Source organism: Leptonychotes weddellii, chromosome 4 (assembly GCF_054177405.1).
Source record: "Leptonychotes weddellii isolate Sample4059 chromosome 4, ASM5417740v2, whole genome shotgun sequence".
Classification (NCBI taxonomy): Eukaryota; Metazoa; Chordata; class Mammalia; order Carnivora; family Phocidae; genus Leptonychotes; species Leptonychotes weddellii.
In genome coordinates, this window is record NC_138372.1 from 16821454 (window position 1) to 16838739 (window position 17286).

The 17286-nt window shown below is 43.1% G+C and overlaps 1 protein-coding gene across 2 annotated transcripts in view; it reads right to left on the reverse strand.

The window, feature by feature from the left end:
* STPG1 (sperm tail PG-rich repeat containing 1) overlaps positions 1 to 17286 on the reverse strand; it is a 50435-nt gene that overhangs the window by 29784 nt on the left and 3365 nt on the right. For both annotated transcript variants that reach the window (XM_081817756.1, XM_006744711.3), the window contains exons 2-3: positions 14813 to 14953; positions 6678 to 6796 (exon numbers count right to left, since the gene is read on the reverse strand). In XM_081817756.1, the coding sequence (XP_081673882.1) occupies positions 6678 to 6796; positions 14813 to 14885 (192 nt within the window). In that variant the 5' untranslated portion in view covers positions 14886 to 14953. The remainder of the gene's footprint in view (positions 1 to 6677; positions 6797 to 14812; positions 14954 to 17286) is intronic.

Consider the following 17286-nt stretch of genomic DNA (forward strand, 5'->3'; position numbering starts at 1 on the left):
AAATTTGAAAAGCTATTTTAGTGTAAGTATGTCCCATGCAATATTTGGGACATACTTATACTAAAAGAGTTGTTTGTCATTTATCTGAAATTCTAAATTAACTAGAAGTCCTGTGTTCTTATTTGCTAAATCCAGCAACCCCACTGGACCTTGATCACGTTTTAATTCTGCTGTGTTGCAAACTGGTTTGAGTCCAGGCTGAATACGAAGAGGGCTGGCACCTCTTAGCCTGGAGGGAGAGAGGGCTGCCTGTTGAGAAGAGATGTCCAGGCAGCAGTATGTCAGAGCTGGCCCATGGATGGCAGCTTGAGAGGGTGACTGTTAGAATGTCAGAGATTTTGCTGGTGGTAGCTTGAAAGCAAGGTGGGAGTATTTACACCCCAGAAATTGGCAAACGCTATAAATCAGAACTTTCCTTTGTGGAGGGGAGACCTGGTTTACCAGCACACCACTACCTTCACACAACACGCAGGTAGGTTTCTAAGCTCCTCGGAGGGAAACCTCCAACTGCAGAGCCTTCAGGCCTTCTCCTGCGACTGCTGGACGGGCTGGTGAATGGCTGGCTGGGAGGCAATAAAAATCCAGACCTTTCACCTCTGGGATAACAGTTCTGATGACTAACCTTTTGTGACTTGGTGAGTTTAGGCCTCTCAGTGCAGATCCCAGGAAGAAGAACCCAGGTAATTGCAACTGGGGTGCACTTAGCCACCCTTGGTTTCTTGGCCAAGACCACCCCAGAGGGCAAAAACCAAATAAACCAACAAAGCAAAAATGGGTGTGGGGAGGGAGAAGAGAAAAGAACGATTTAACTGAGCTCTACAGCCCGCCTGCCCAGTGCCCAGAGGATGATGTGGATGCCATACTGTTGTCTCCCGGGCCTTCCCCACTGTGTGAGGATTAAATGAATCGAAACACAGTGCCAGTGTGTGGCTGCTACTCTTGGCATTGCCCGCAACGGAGCCAAACCTTCCCATGGGGGTTAAAGACCTTGAGACTGGGACTGACCAAGGGAGGACTGGCTGATGTGCTCCCACCCCTCAACCCAATATGCATCTGGGTGACATTTGGTTGAAATGCACTTTGAGAGCCCTTTTGAAGGATTAGAATCCCAAATGGCAGCCCCTGCAGGTGCCAAGGGTGGGACAAAGGTCTATGTTCACTTGATCCTGGTATAGGTTAGACAGGTAATGAGGAGGAGGCAACAGGGAGCAGGGCATGTATCTCCTCCCGCCAGATATGTCCATAGGTTATAGGAAGCTTGGAGTCCACCGGCTTGGAGCCAGGTACATAGCCTGACTTTTCTAGTCCTGATTTCAGAAATTCTGTCCAATTAATACTCTCAAATCAATGGTTTGTCAAACTGTTTCTTGGCTTGGGAAATGTAGTCTCTTTTGGATCGTTGGCTAAAGACCCCACTAGAGCTGCCTTTTGACTCTTCAAAGATATTCCACCTTGCTTTGGTTTCTTTTGGGGGCTGGTGAGCTGGCATTTCTCAGGAGTGCACAAGATGAATGACAACTGGGGGTCTGCTGAAGGGCTTAGAAGTATCTAACGGAAGGCGGACATGTCTGAGATGGAAGCAGAGGCTTGTGCTGTGGTTAATCCACTGGTAAAACCACATAGGGACTTAGGGCTCTTGAGGGAACAATTTCTTCTTACAAATGCCTCTAGTCTTAAGGTCTCAGGACAATGTGTCCATCGACCCTGTTGACCTCATTGAAGTCAGAAAGCTTTTACTCAGGTTGACGTGGCCAAAGTGATGAGGACTACACGGTGGGAGACCTGGCATCTGCCCCCAGGGCACGTCCCCTCCCCAGACCTCAGGCCCCTCATCTGTGAACCTGCAGGGAGGCGCGTGGGGGTGTCAAGGTCTGTGGTGTTCAGACCACATTCCTGTTGTCCACCAGGGAGCCCGGGAAAGGGGGCTGGAGTTGGCAGCAGCTTCGAGCAGTCTTTACCTGGCCCACCAGTGGCCTTCAGCATGAGACACTGTCACAGAAAGGGCCCTTCTGCGGAGCCCGGGGATTCCAGGTCGCTGAGGCCCTTCTGGTTCAAACTGTCTCTGACTCTGAGATGTGCCCCTTATAAGACGCCCTTCCCCCTTCTTGCCTTCTCTCCCTCCCTGCGTCACCCCACATCTATTTCTGTCTGGCATCAAAGTTTCCGCACCTCTGGTCACGGCTGAAAAGGGAGAGAGGCAGCGAGCATACTCCACATGAGAAAACACCACTGTTTTGTTCAGGATGGGGGAGGATGTCAGCAATGAAAGGTCCCTGGGAGCCCGAAGGGAGCAAGCAGGAAAACGGGATGAGGTCTCTTGAAGAGATTGTTTCTTCGTTGCTCAGATAAGTTTGGGGGAGCCAGGGCAGCGGGACACTGGCCACCTGACAGATGAAAACGGGCACCAGCTGTTTGCCCACAGCTGGCCCAGAGGGCTGGGCTGGAAACACAGACAAGAGAAGTCAAACCCGCATTTTTGAAGCATTGGTTACGGTGGGTATTGTCCCCGAGAGCACACCTGCTTCTCTTTTTCAGAGCCCTCCTCTTGCTCAAATCTGATGTCAGCTTATTAGCAGCCCCTTGAAGTCCCCTGAGTGGCATATCAGCAAGAACTCAACTCAACAAACATACACGGAAGGCCACGGCGGACCAGAGCCCAGGCTAAGGTGCAAGGGTGAAGCACGACCTGTTAGCAGCTCACATGTTCCAGGAATGGGATGGAGGGTCCCGACCGTGCACACCCACTACCATCAGGCCAAGCAGAAGGTGGCCGGGGGCACGAGAGTGGCTGTCAGAGCACAGAGGAGGGTGTCCCTGCTTCCGTCCCCAGGAGACGCGGGGAACAGTGTCTGGAACCAGGAGCTGCCGCCTGCGTCCGGCAGGCTCTGCCTGACCCTGGCTGTGCAAGTCCCTCAACCCTCTTTGCGTCTCTGGCTCATTATGTGAAAAGCAGGGACGATGATGAGACTCCGCTCACAGGGTTATTATGGGGATTATATGAGTTAATAAATGCAAAAGTCTTCGAGGGGTGCCTGGCACGCTGTCAGCGCCAGCCAAGTGTTTATTTCCAGGAACAGGGACTGCAGACTCCTTAGGAAGGCGTGCTGGTGACCCACAGGGTGAAGTCAGGCTTGCGGAGCAGAGAGGTCAGGCACAGCCCATTGTGGTTCAAACACGCAGCTGAGTGCACACTTGGGCTAATTATCCCCTTGAACATGGTGGCCCCTGCAAACTGAACTTCCTTTCACTTAAATCTCCTTGACGTGTAAAATATCCCTGGTTCAGTGCCTTGTCAAGTTAGTGAGTGAAACAGTATTAATTTTATTTCATCACAAATTAAACATGGGCCTGCTTACCATTTGTTGGTGGATTTACTCTCAAGCTACATATAAAATTAACACGTATTTTTAAGCTGTACCCACCCAGAGAATGCAGTGCCCTATGCCACCAGCATTCATTCATTTGAGCCTGGAAGGGATAAGTCAGGTTTAGAGTCGTGGAACGGTAATCCCCGGCAAGGGCCTGTTATAACATCCTTGCTCTTAACATGATGCGAAGACGTTATTAGTGTTACATGGCTTGGAAAGCAGTGACCACCATCCAGAGAGGAATTGAAACAGGGCGGTGGAGGAAGAAAATGTCCATCAGGCTCCTGGGCTCTGTTCTGTCCCAGATGAGGCATGTCTCTTCATGCACACGGAGTCACCAGCACATCTGTAAATAATCATAAATCGTGCAGGGAAGCAGACTTCATTTCTAGCAGCGCAAAGTGCCAGTCAAGATGCCGAGCTCTGTGAAGGATTCTTTGTACCCAGGACTCAGGGTTGTATGGGGCACGTGAGCCGGGCAGTGTTTCCCAACAGGTTAGACCAATAAGGTAAATGCACATTTTCCAAGACACCAATTCTCTGTGTTAAAGATGTTAAATGGGTCACAGAACTAATATGAGGATACAACCAAATTATGAGCTCAAGCACAGGGTATGGACGATTAATATTCTAAGAAGGGTGGTGAAACACCAGAGTTTTAAAATCTGTTTTTAATTTGTATTGCCTCCCTCACTAAATTATTGGGTGATGTTAAACAACATCTTTAACTTCTCAATGTCCACTTCCCTCAAGAAAAATGAGAATAATGAGCATGGGACGAGAACATTTTTTTTCTCCTTTTATAGCTTCAAGAACCTAAAAAAATTATATAGCCCAAATCTTCCTTATGTTTCAGATGAGGAAACTGAAGCTCAGAAAAGCCAAGTGATGGGGCGCCTGCGTGGCTCAGTCGTTAAGTGTCAGCCTTCGGCTCAGGTCATGCTCCCAGGGTCCTGGGATCGAGCCCCACATCGGGCTCCCTGCTCGGCGGAAAGCCTGCTTCTCCCTCTCCCAATCCCCCTGCTTGTGTTCCCTCTCTCGCTCTGTCTCTCTCTGCCAAATAAATAAATAAAATCTTAAAAAAAAAAAAAGAAAAGCCAAGTGACCCGTCTAAAGGCACAGAGCTCTTTAAGGGGGCAGAACGCAGGGAACCTGATTTACGGATCCCATGCTCTTGCCACAAAATTATTTACATACTTATTTACAGAAGGCTTTCAAGTACTTACAGTTTCCACATTGTCAAACCAACATGGCTCCATTTGGAAAGTGCGAATCGAATTTCTGAACGATTTTTTTTTTTTTTTAAAGATTTTATTTATTTATTTGACAGAGAGAGACAGTGAGAGAGGGAACACAAGCTGGCAGAGTGGGAGAGGGAGAAGCAGGCTCCCTTTTGAACAGAGAGCCTGATGCGGGGCTCGATCCCAGGACCCTGGGATCATGACCTGAGCCGAAGGCAGATGCTTAACGACTGAGCCACCCAGGCGCCCCTGAACGATTTTTTTTCTATATTTGATGCTGCCTGTAGCTCTGGCGGGCTGCCACCTTGGTTCCTTCAGCAGAAACTTTTCTGAAGAGCAGTAGTAGCTGGAAAGCTACCTCGAAACACGGGCCCATTCTGTTTCTGGATTTGAGTCTTCAGAACTAGATCATGTAGGATGGTGCCTACGCTCATTGCTTGACATCTTTCCCTCTCTTGAGCTTGAGCTGTTTTGCTAAGGTCTATTCAGAAACATACGTGCTGACTTTCATAAATGAAATGTGTGGCTTCACAGGCTACAAAAAGGGGTGTGGTAGTGTGTGGAAAGAACATGAGGCTTTGGAGTGAGCTAGACCTGGGTTTGAGGTCTAATTCTTTGCATGTTGATTCAGCAAATATTTATGTAGGGCCTCTTATGTACCAAGCCCTGTGCTGCATGACCTTGGGTGGGTCATTTAACTTTCCTAAGCCTCAATTTCCTCTCCTATTAAGTTAAGATAATAAACCCTTCCTTTCAGCATTGTTCTGAGGATTAGAGATATGGTCTAAAAATGACTGCACACATAGAAGGCATCAGTAAATGGTGGCTGCTATTATTTTTATTGGAATTGCCAGTGTTCCAGAGATGGAAAATATATTATCACTGGCTTGACAAATGAGACACCAAACAGAAGAGACAGACAGACAGAGGGACAGTTAAAACACACAGAAACTAGAGGGAGAAGAGAGAAAACTCCTGAGCAAATACCTTATTTATCATTTTTGGGAAAAACTGTCAAGTAATTAAAAGTGTGTGTGTGCGTGTGTGTGCACATGGGCATATACACATACTATATTCTTTATTATTTGCTTTCTTAGAAGCCTAAAATGTTAGAAGTAAAAGGAACTTAAACATTCTCTCGTTCAGCATTCTTGTTTACAAAGCAGGAACAGGCCTAGGGGCAAAGGGGCTTGCTGAGCAAGTCCTTCCTGACTCACTTGCCTTCAAAATCTACATCTCCTCCTTCCCGCTCCGCCATCTTGGCAAGGTTATGAGATCAAAAACATTTTCAGAATGCAGCAAAAGGTTGCTGAAGATGATGACTCCTTCAAAAAAATGTTATTCTAAAGATCTTGGTTAAATGAATGAAGGAATGAAGAATTTTAAAGATTCTATGGACGTCTGTGAGGTGCTTCAGCCCCCTGCTGGTGAAAGAGGAGAAGGTTAGACCCTTGGGCCTTTAGCCAATGAAATCCCAAGCTGCCTGAGTACCAGGAGCCAAGCAGAATTTTCCAGATCAAAGAGGAAAAGGGACATAGAAATATGTGGGGAAGAGGGTGAGGATGGAGGAAAAACAGGAACAGTAATAATACACTGTTAAAGGAAGTTTTTAAAAAGAGGGGGGCCTTCATCACAAAGGTAATTTTAAATTTATTTGACTCTTTTATTTTTACTAGTATGTTATTTGAAGAAAAACCTCGTTATTTCCTCTCCTGTCAGAAGGAGTGAAGCTGAGGGAGAGGGAGAGAAAAGAATTTTTACCTTTTACTTCATACACCTGCAATTTTTGAATTTTATATTTTTATAAGAAATTTCAAAATACATTTCTTCTTAAAACTTTTTTGGGGGTTCAATGTGGCACCGGAAGTCCAGCACTGTTGTTCTCCCTGAATCTAATACCTCCCCAACTCATTCTTATAACTCAAAGCACAGGATTCGCGAGGAGGCTGTGGCTCCTTGGGTGACACTGCCCTCTACTGGTCATAGGGGCAACTGCACCAGCCCAACTGGTGCGCCTGTCCCCGGAGCCTCAAACCCAGACTAAGAGTCTCTAAGATGATGTCATTACCTTTTTATAATAAAATCTCTTCGCTTGACTATTGAATCCCTTTTTCTCTGATTCCGGAATTGTTGCAGTCTGGCTTTTAAAAGGGATGGAGGATTGTGTTGGATATGCAGCAGTAAAACCTACACAACAAAAACAAAATAAAAATTAGCCCAGAGAACTGACAAATGTAGCAAACAAAGAGCACTTTAAAGTTTCATTTTGTTATTTTTTCAAGACTTTATTTTTAACTAATCGCCACACACAACCCGGGGCTTGAACTCACAACCCCAAGATCAAGAGTCTCATGCTCCACCAACTGAGCCAGCCAGGCACCCCTTAAAGTTTGTTTTTTTTTTTAAGATTTTATTTATTTATTTGACAGAGAGTTAGAGCCAGAGAGCACAAGTGGAGGGAAGCCACCTGCAGAAAAGCAACCCTCTTGAGGAAGACAACCAGAAAAATAAGATTTTTAAAAAACCACTCTGGATAATTGAACTTTCATTTCCAACCAAAATGGGACTGGATTTGCCCTCCTAGCTGTGGAAATAGAAGTTAAACATGGACAAAATATATGAAACAATGGTTTTCCGGGCACTGGACATCAAGCAACAAAGGATGGGGATCCATGAGAAATGGGAAGCAAATGGGTCAGCAGTAAGATGGCCCCCAGCTTACGGCCTGGAGAAGTTTCCAGGCCACAGCCCAGGAAGGAGGAATCCAGGCAGTCCGCTTGAGTTGAGGAAATGAATCGGGAAGCCCAGAAAGACCAGCGTTCTCGAGTTCACAAAGCCGAGAACCAGAGAAGAGAGCAACACAGAGAAAGAGTTCTGGAGACCTGCCCGGGGTTCCCCTCAGGTAGTTTCCTAAGTATTGATCCGGATATGCACATGACAACACTACCCAAGGTTGGGGAAAAAATCAACCGAAAGAATTAAGTGAACAATAACACCTGAACACAGGTACAGGAATAGCCCCTATTCCCACGAATCAGAATGGAAAGCTTTATAATTCCTAGAACATAGAGTATGCAGACAGTTTTACCTCACAAATAGAGCAAAATTACCCCTAGACTAAATGCTGCTGCCGGGTTCCAGCTAATAACACTTAACAGCCAGACTTGAAAAAATGCACCTGTTTCCAAGTAACTTAACTGCAGAAAAAAAAGCACAAGAATTTGCAGGACTACAAAAGGATCCAGCACCCAACAAATAAAAGGAAAAATATATGGTGTTCAAGTAAGAATTGATAGGCACGCAAAGACGAAAAAATGCAATTCATAATGAGAAGATAAACAATCAATCAAAACCAAAATTTAATTTATAAAAACAGGCAGCGGGTGAGATTCGGCCAAAGGCCAAAGTTTGCCAACTCTTTGCTCTAAAGCAGCCACTAAGAAAACACCGGAAAAAGTTACTCTTTTTTTTTTTTAAAGATTTTATTTTTTTAGAGTAATCTCTACACCCAACATGGGGCTCAAACTCACAACCCCGAGATTAAGAGTTGCAGGCTCCACCGACTAAGCAAGCCAGGCGCCAACAAAGGGGATAAAATAGAAATAAAAACAAACAATAGAAAATAGAAACCAAAAAAAAAAACTCAATGCAAAAGATGACAGAAAAAGTAAAAATGGAACAGATGGGACAAATAGCAAACAAACCGCAAGATGGTAAACTTAAACCTACACACCAATATTCACATTAAATTAAAAAAAAAATCCCAATCAAAAGACAGATGGTCAAAGGGATAAGAAAGAAAGACCTAACTATATGCTGCCTACAAGAAATATACTTTAGGGGCGCCTGGGTGGCTCAGCTGGTTAAGGGTCTGACTCTTGATTTTGGCTCAGGTCATGATCTCAGGGTCCTAGGGTCAAGCCCAGCATCAGGCTCTGCACTCAGTGCAGAGTCTGCTTGTCCCTCCCCCTCTGCTCCTCTCCCCACTCGCACGCCCTCTCTCTCTAAAAGAAATAAAATCTTGGGCGCCTGGGTGGCTTAGTCATTAAGCCTTTGGCTCAGGTCATGATCCCAGGGTCCTGGGATCAAGTCCCACATCAGGCTCCCTGATCAGCTGGAAGCCTGTTTCTCCCTCTCCCACTCCCCCCTGCTTGTGTTCCTGCTCTCACTATCTCTGTCTCTGTCAAATTAATAAATAAAATCTTAAAAAAATAAAATAAATAAAATCTTAAAATATATATATGTATATACTTTAAATATAATCCCAGAAATAGGTTAAAAATAAAAGAATGGGAAAAGATACACTATGTTAACACTAATCAGAAGAAAGCTAGATATTAATATCAGGCAAAGCAGATTTCAGAGTAAAAAATATTACCTGCAATAAAGAGGGTCATTTCATAATCAGGTAGGGGTCAATTCTTCAAGAGAATATAACAAGCCTAAATGCTGATACACCCAATAACAAGAAATACAAAATACATGAAGTAAAAACTGACAGTACTACAAGAAGAAATAGAATATTCCACAATTATAGTCAGATTTAAAAGTTCCTCCCTCAATAATTTAAATAAGTAGATAGAAGATCAGTAAAGATACAAAAGACTTAAGGGCGCCTGGCTAGCTCAGTCAGCAGAGCATGCAACTCTTGACCTTGGGGCTGTGAGTTTGAGCCCCGAGTTGGGTGTAGAGATTACTTAAAAATAAAATTTAAAAAAAGATATATGACTTGCACAATACTGTTACCTAACTTGACCTAACTGACATTTATAGAACACTCTACCTATCAATTTTTTATAATCTATCCCAGAAGACTGAAGAGGATAAGACATTTCCCAATCCATTCCAGGAGGCCAGCATCACCCTAATACCAAAATGAGACAGAGTCACGGTGGGCGTGGGAGGAACCACTACAGATCAATAACCCTCATAAACACACATGCAGAAATTCTTAGAAAAATTTTAGTAAATTAAATCTAACAATATATAAAAAAAATAATACATCATGACCAAGTGGAGTTTATCTCAGTAATGCAAAGATAGGTTAACGTTTGAAAGTCAATGTCAGGGCGCCTGGGTGGCTCAGATGGTTAAGCATCTGCCTTTGGCTCGGGTCATGATCTCAGGGTCCTGGGATCGAGTCCCGCATCGGGCTCCCTGCTCCTTGGGAGCCTGCTTCTCCCTCTGCCTTTCTCTCTCGCTCTGTCTCTCATGAATAAAAAAAAAAAAAAATCTTTAAAAAAAAAAAAAGTCAATGTCATTCACTATATTGATCAACTGAAAAAGAGAAACCATATGATCATCTCAGTAGATGCAGAATGGAATCATGTAGCATGTATTCTTTTTTGTCTGGTTTCTTTCATTCAGCATAATTATTTTGAGATTCATCCATGTTGTTGAAGTACCAATGCTTCATTGATTTTATTGCTGAGTAGTATTTCATTGTATAGAAATGTGACAATCATTAATCCACTGCTGATGGAAATTTGAGTTGTTGCCAGTTTGGGGATATTACAAATAAAAGCTGTTATTTACATTCCAATACAAGTCTTCTGAGTGGACATACATTTTCATTTCTCTTGGGGTAAAACTCAGGAGTGGGATGGCTGGATCAAATGTTTAACTTTTTTGGGTTTTTTTAAGATTTTATTTATTTGGGAGAGAGAGCGTGCACAAGCAAGGAGAGCAGCAGAAGGCGAAGCAGGCTCCCCAGTGAGTAGGAAGCCCGACGCAGGACTTGGGACCTGAGCCAAAGGCAGAGGCTTAACCGACTGAGCCACCCAGGTGCCCTCAAATGTTTAACTTTTAAAGAAACTACTAAACTCAGGGCGCCTGGGTGGCTCAGTCGTTAAGCGTCTGCCTTGGGCTCAGGTCATGATCCCACGGTCCTGGCATCGAGCCCCACGTCAGGCTCCCTGCTCCGCGGGAAGCCTGCTTCTCCCTCTCCCACTCCCCCTGCTTGTGTTCCCTCTCTCACTGTGTCTCTCTCTGTCAAATAAATAAATAAAATCTTTAAAAAAAAAAAAGAAACTACTAAACTCTTTCCCAAAGTTGTGCCTTTGTACGTCTCCACTATTAGTGTATGAGAGTTACTATTCCTTCTCATCCTCATCAACAATGGCAGGCTTCTTCATTTCAGCCATCCCATGGGCTGTGTAGTAGTATCTCATTGTGGTTTCCATTTGTAATTTCCTAATGACTAATGATGCTGAGCATCTCTTCATATGCTATTTCCCATCTGCATATCTTTTTTTGGTGAAGTATCTGTTGAGTAGATACAGAAAGCATTTCATAAAATCTTACGTCTTTTTAGGATAAAAAAAAAACACCCTAGCCAACTAGGAAGAGAAGCAAATTTCCTTAATCTGATAAAAGCTATCTATGCTAAAAAGCCTATAGCAAACACAATACTGAATAGTGAAACATTAAAAGCTTTCTCCTGAGATAGATAAACCAGGAGACTGCCGTCACTCTTCTTCTCAATACTGTCCCAAAGGACTCCAACCAATACAAGAGTCAAGAAAAATAAATAAAAATGTATGGATCAGAAAGGAAGAAATAAAGCTGTCATTATCTACAGATGACAAGATTATACGTGGAAAAATTTGAGGAGAATCTATAAACAACCTATGAGGCGTAATCACTGAATTTAGTAAGGTCACTAGAATCAAGGTCAATATACAAAAGTCAATTTGTTTTATTTCTATATTAGGATACAATTAGAAAAGGAAATTAAAATATTACCATTTATAACAGCATAAAAATCAAATGCCCAGACAGACATAAAGAAGATACACATGATCTTTACATAGAGATCTGTAAAACATTTTTGAGAAAAATTAAGATTTAAATAAAAGAAATGCACATGGATAGGAGAGCTCAATATTGCAGAGATGTGAATTATCCCTAAATTGATTGCTAGAATCAATGCAATCCAAGCCAAAATGACAGTAAGGATTTTTATCTTTAGGACATTAATGAGTTGATCCCAAAATTTATATGGAAATGCAATGGGGCCAAGAATCATCAAGATAAGGTACAAAGCTGAAAGATTTATGCTAGTAGATTCAAGGCTTGTTATAAAGTTACAGTAATTAGGGGTGCCTGGGTGCCTCAGTTGGTTAAGCAACTGCCTTCCGCTCAGGTCATGATCCTGGCGTCCCGGGATCAAGTCCCACATCGGGCTCCCTGCTCAGCAGGGAGTCTGCTTCTCCCTCTGACCCTCCCCCCTCTCATGCTCTCTCTCTCGTTCTCTCTCTCAAATAAATAAATAAAATATTAAAAAAAATAAAGTTACAGTAATTAAGACAGTGTAGTATTTGGGAAAAAAAAAAGTGTAGTATTTGAGCTGAATAAAGAATCCAGAAGTAGCCTTGCATATACATGGACACTTGATTTATAACAAAGGCAGATCTGCAGAATAGTAGAAAAAGAATGGCCTTTCAATAAATGGTGCTGGGTCACTTGGATACAGATCCTGAAAACACCAAATTTGCACAACCACCTTGTTCCATACACAGAAACAATTCCAACCAAATTGTAGTTCTAGACATGAAAGGTAAAATAATGCAGTTTCTAGAAGAAATTATTTGGGGCTAGGCAAAGATTTCTCAAATAGGACAGACATACACTAAAATGGAAAGGATGGATAAATTGGGCTATATTAAAATTAGTACCTTCTGTTGCTTAGCACACCATTAAGAATGGAAAGGAAAGTCACAGACTGAAAGAAAGTATTTACTCTCCCTGTAGCTGACAAATTGACTCATTTCTAGAATGGTTTAAAGAACTCTTGGGGCGCCTGGGTGGCTCAGTCATTAAGCGTCTGCCTTCGACTCAGGTCATGATCCCAGGGTCCTGGGATTGAGCCCCGCATCGGGCTCCCTGCTCAGCAGGAAGCCTGCTTCTCCCTCTCCCACTCCCCCTGCTTGTGTTCCCTCTCTCGCTGTGTCTCTCTCTGTCAAATAAATGAAATCTTTAAAAAAAAAATAAGAAAAATCCAATAAAATTAAGGGCAAAAAACTTGAACAATCACTCCTCCAAAGAGAATATTCTAAAGGTCAACCAACATATGAAAAATTGCTCAATCTCACTGATCAAAGAGCAATGCAAATTAAAACCATTATGTGCAAAAGATACCAGTGATGATGTGGGGCAACTGGAATTCTCATACGTTGCTTGTAAAGAAGTAAAATTGGCAAAAGTACTTTGGAAAAATGGCATATCATAAACACATCCTAGGACCCATCGATTCTACTCTGAGGTATTGATGACATACATACATTACATGTATGTCCCCAAAACATGTACGAACCTAGTTAGAAGAACTTTTATTCATAGTAGCCCCAAACTGGAAACAACCCAAATGTCCTTCAATAGTAGAATGGATAGATAAATAAGTTGCGCTGTATTCAAACAGAGAAAAACTTAATAGCAACAAAAACGAACTATTAACTGATATATGAAACATGAAGTTAAATCTCTCAAACATGAATGAAAAAAGGCTGAGAGAAAAAACTTCATATTGTATGATTCCAATTTATCTAAAGTTCAAAAACAGAGTAGGGGCTCCTGCGTGGCTCAGTGGGTTAAGCATCTGGCTTTTGATTTAGGCTCAGATCATGATCTCAGAGTCATGAGATCAAGCTCACCCCCACCCCCACGGGCTCCAAGCTCAATGGGGAGTCGGCTTGGGATTCTCTCTCCCTCTGTCCCTCCCTCCCCACCGTGTAGGTGCTCTCTGTCTCTGTCTCTCTAAAATAAATAAATAAATCTTTTTTTTAAAAAGTTCAACAGGCTAAAGTGATTAATGATATTAGAAGTCAGGATAGCTGTAGTATTTACTTTCACCGAGAAGGGGTAGCGACAAGACAGGGCTTTTGGGATACTGCTGCGATTCCATTTTCTTGGTCTGAGAGAGTGATTCTGTCGGTTGTATTTTCATTGTGAATATTGATTAAGCTGTATAAGTATGATTTGTGTACTTTTTCTGAATGCTTCAATTTTTGGAAGTATTAAAGAAAAAGAGCACAAAATTGAAGGATGGGAGGAAGAAAGAAAGGTCTGGTTCTGAGTTGGAGAGTAGCAGGGACTCTAGAAGTGCACCAAAGAGGGGGAAATACCCCAAAAGAAAGAAAAAGTGGTGGAGCAAGGATCTTGGAATGAGGTTTCCAGCCCCAGCAAGGATTCCGAAACCCCAGGTGTGGTCCAGAATTAGCACATACCAACAAAACCAAAGGGAGCCTGTGGGCTGGGACAGTGGAGCTCTCCCCCGCGTGGATGGATGAGCAATGACCCTAGTGCTCCTTCCCCTCCCCCACGCAGCCATCACACCACCTTTTTCTACTGAGAAAGATCCAAAACTTGAAACAAAGAGGACATAGGATCTGTACCCATAATGGCTGGAGTTCAGCTTGCCACCAACCCAGCAGCGTGGGGGGCTTGCATTAATTTTAGGAATCGAGAAAGTAAGATGTCTTTACACATTTAAGTGTGAGGACTGAGATTTTTACCAGATACCTAGAAATAACAAGTGTGGGGAATAGACTTCCTCCTACTTCCCTCCTCATCCTTTCTTTTCACAGTTTCTTCCCAGTCATCACCCAAGAAGCAGTGAGGAGCCACCTTTGAAAGCAATCTATCTGGTATGTCTTAAGGATGGCCTTGTGGGTATGACGCAGAATTTACAATATTCCTCTAAAATGTGTTCTTACGTGCCAAAAAGAACATATGTCAAGAGTTCTCAGGACGCCTGGGTGGCTCAATCAGTTAAAGCGTCTGCCTTCAGCTCAGGTCATGATCTCAGGGTCCTGGGATGGAGCCCCAAGTTCTGCTTCCTGCTCAGCGGGGAGCCTGCTTCTCCCTCTCTCTCGGCCCCTCCCCCTCGCTCATGTTCTTTCTCTCTCTCTCTCAAATAAATAAGTAAAATCTTAAAAAAAAAAAAAAGAGTTCTCGGGGCGCCTGGGTGGCTCAGTCGTTAAGTGTCTGCCTTGGGCTCAGGTCATGATCCCACGGTCCTGGCATCGAGCCCTGCATCCGGCTCCCTGCTTGGCGGGAAGCCTGCTTCTCCCTCTGCCACTCCCCCTGCTTGTGTTCCCTCTCTCGCTGTGTCTCTCTCTTCAAATAAATAAATAAAATCTTTAAAAAAAAAGAAAAAGAGTTCTCTCCTCCCCTCAAAGATATCTGTTAATAAATTCACAAGACCTTTCTGTAATTTGTTGGCATGGCTGGAATATTTTTTGTCAGGGTGTTGGTCTTTGTGTGTCGAGTTGTCCATCTTAGCAAAGTTCTGTGATATGTTCCATTTGTTTGATGAAAAACTCTACTACATGTTCTTCTAAGTACCTGGAACAGCAAAATACAGCATTTGTAGGGATCATTTCACATTCTCGTTAACAATGTTGATTGGGTTCTGTTCTATCTGCAGAACAGACTGAGCAATCTTCTGGGTAGAGGCGGAGATTTACCTAGTGCTACAACCCTAACTTCCAAGCATATTGCCCTGCCTGTAATAAGAATCCTGTAAGGGTTCATTGTTGATGTTGCTTACAGAGCTACTGAAGGTTTGAATTTTATAAAAATGTATCCTTATCAAGATAATTGACATACAATATAATTCATTGGCTCTAAGTGCACAATTTTAAGTTTTGGCGAATGTTTACAATTGTGTCAAATACCATCACAATTCACACACAAATACATCCATCATCCCAAAGGGTTTCCTGTGTTTCTTCGCCTTCAATACCCTCCCAACCGTGGCATCTAGCAACCACTGCTTTGCTTTCTGTCCCAACAGTTGCCTTTTCTAGAACGTCATATATTTGTAATCATACAGTATGTACCGTTCTGTGACTGTCTTTTTTCACACAAAGCTTTTAAGTTTCTTCCACATCGATATGTGTAGTGGTAGGTTGTTCCAATTGCTATACATCCTGACCAACACTTATTTGATAAGTTTTATTCATTTTAGGCATTCTAGTGGTTGAATGGTAGTATCTCACTGTCATGGTCATCACCAGTCAGTCAAATACTTGAGGAGAACCTTCTTCCTATTCCTGAACTTTATCTGTGCAGGTCCCTCCTCTGTGGCGTTCTCCCCTATAGATTCCAACCTCTCTGGGCACATGGGTGGTTCAGTGGTAGAATTCTCGCCTGCCAACCTCTCTGGGCTCCCTGAACTCTGATTTCTATCTCCCCAACCCAGAAAGCTGGGCTTTGTTTGGGTCCCCTCTCCCTGAACGGTGGCCTGGAAACTGCCCCCAGCAGGAAGCTCGGGTAACTGCAGGGCTCGCCTTGTTTTTCCTTTCTGAGGAAATGCCAAACCAAGCTATCTTATGTCTAAAACCAGTTGCTTCATGAGAGTCTGGGTTTTAGTTGTTAACAGCAGGAGCAGGATTCAGTTTCCATAGCAGTTAATCTTTCACGGACAGATGAGTTCTATTTCGCCCATCTTTTTTTCCTCAAGCACTCACGCCATTTATTGACAAAGGAAGGACTGAATGAATGATGGCGTGCTCTACCAATCCTTTTCACCTTCAGTGTTTGTTCCTCACTTGACTCTCTCACAGTGGCAATGCTCAAGCTTCTCTGTATAACACTCTATATTGAAATTTTAATATTAACGAGAGTTATTGGCAACACACTCCAAGAGGCTAAGAGATTCAAAGCACCAGAAATCAATAATGCTCACAGCAACATGGCCACTCCAGTATAAAAATGTCTTTTAGGATCTATAAAAGCAACCACCATTCCCTTACCACCCTACAGTGCTGTGTCGTTGTCTTAGTACTTCTACTAAGTACTTAGTACTTCTACCATCTACTTCCCTAGCTACAATAAAGCTCTGATTTTAAAAACGCACTAATGAGGTGAGCACAGCTTAATGTTCAAACTTGGCGAATCACTGTGTTATATGCCTGAAACTAATGTAACATTGTTTATCAACTACACTCAAACAAAAGTTTAATTAAAAAATAAATAAATGAGGGCGCCTGGGTGGCTCAGTCGTTGAGCGTCGGCCTTCGGCTCAGGTCATGATCCTAGAGTTCTGGGATCGAGTCCCACATCGGGCTCCCTGCTTCGCAGGAAGCCTGCTTCTCCCTCTCTCACTCCGCCTGCTTGTGTTCCTGCTCTCACTGTCTCTCTCTCTCTCTGTCAAATAAATAAATAAAATCTTAAAAATAAATAAATAAATAATAAATTAAAATGCACTAATATGTTAGAACTACAAGTGATTAGAAAAAATTTAAGCTTCCTATTACAATGGTGATATGGGCACCTTATCAATTTTTTTTTTAAAGATTTTGTTTATTTATTTGAGAGAGAGAGAATGAGAAAGAGAGCGAGCACATGAGAGGGGGAGGGTCAGAGGGAGAAGCAGGCTTCCCGCTGAGCAGGGAGCCCGATGCGGGGCTCGATCCCAGGACCCTGAGATCATGACCTGAGCCGAAGGCAGACGCTTAACGACTGAGCCACCCAGGCGCCCCTTGTTTTGTTTTTTTTAATTATTTCCATCTTAGTGGGTATGAGGTGGTACGGGCATCTCACTGTGGTCTTTATTTGGATTTCTCTGATGGCTAATGATGCTGAATATCTTCTCATGTGTTTACTGGCCATCTCTGTCTTTGGAGATGTCAAATCCTTTGCCCATTTTGTAATTACGTTATTTTTAACATTAT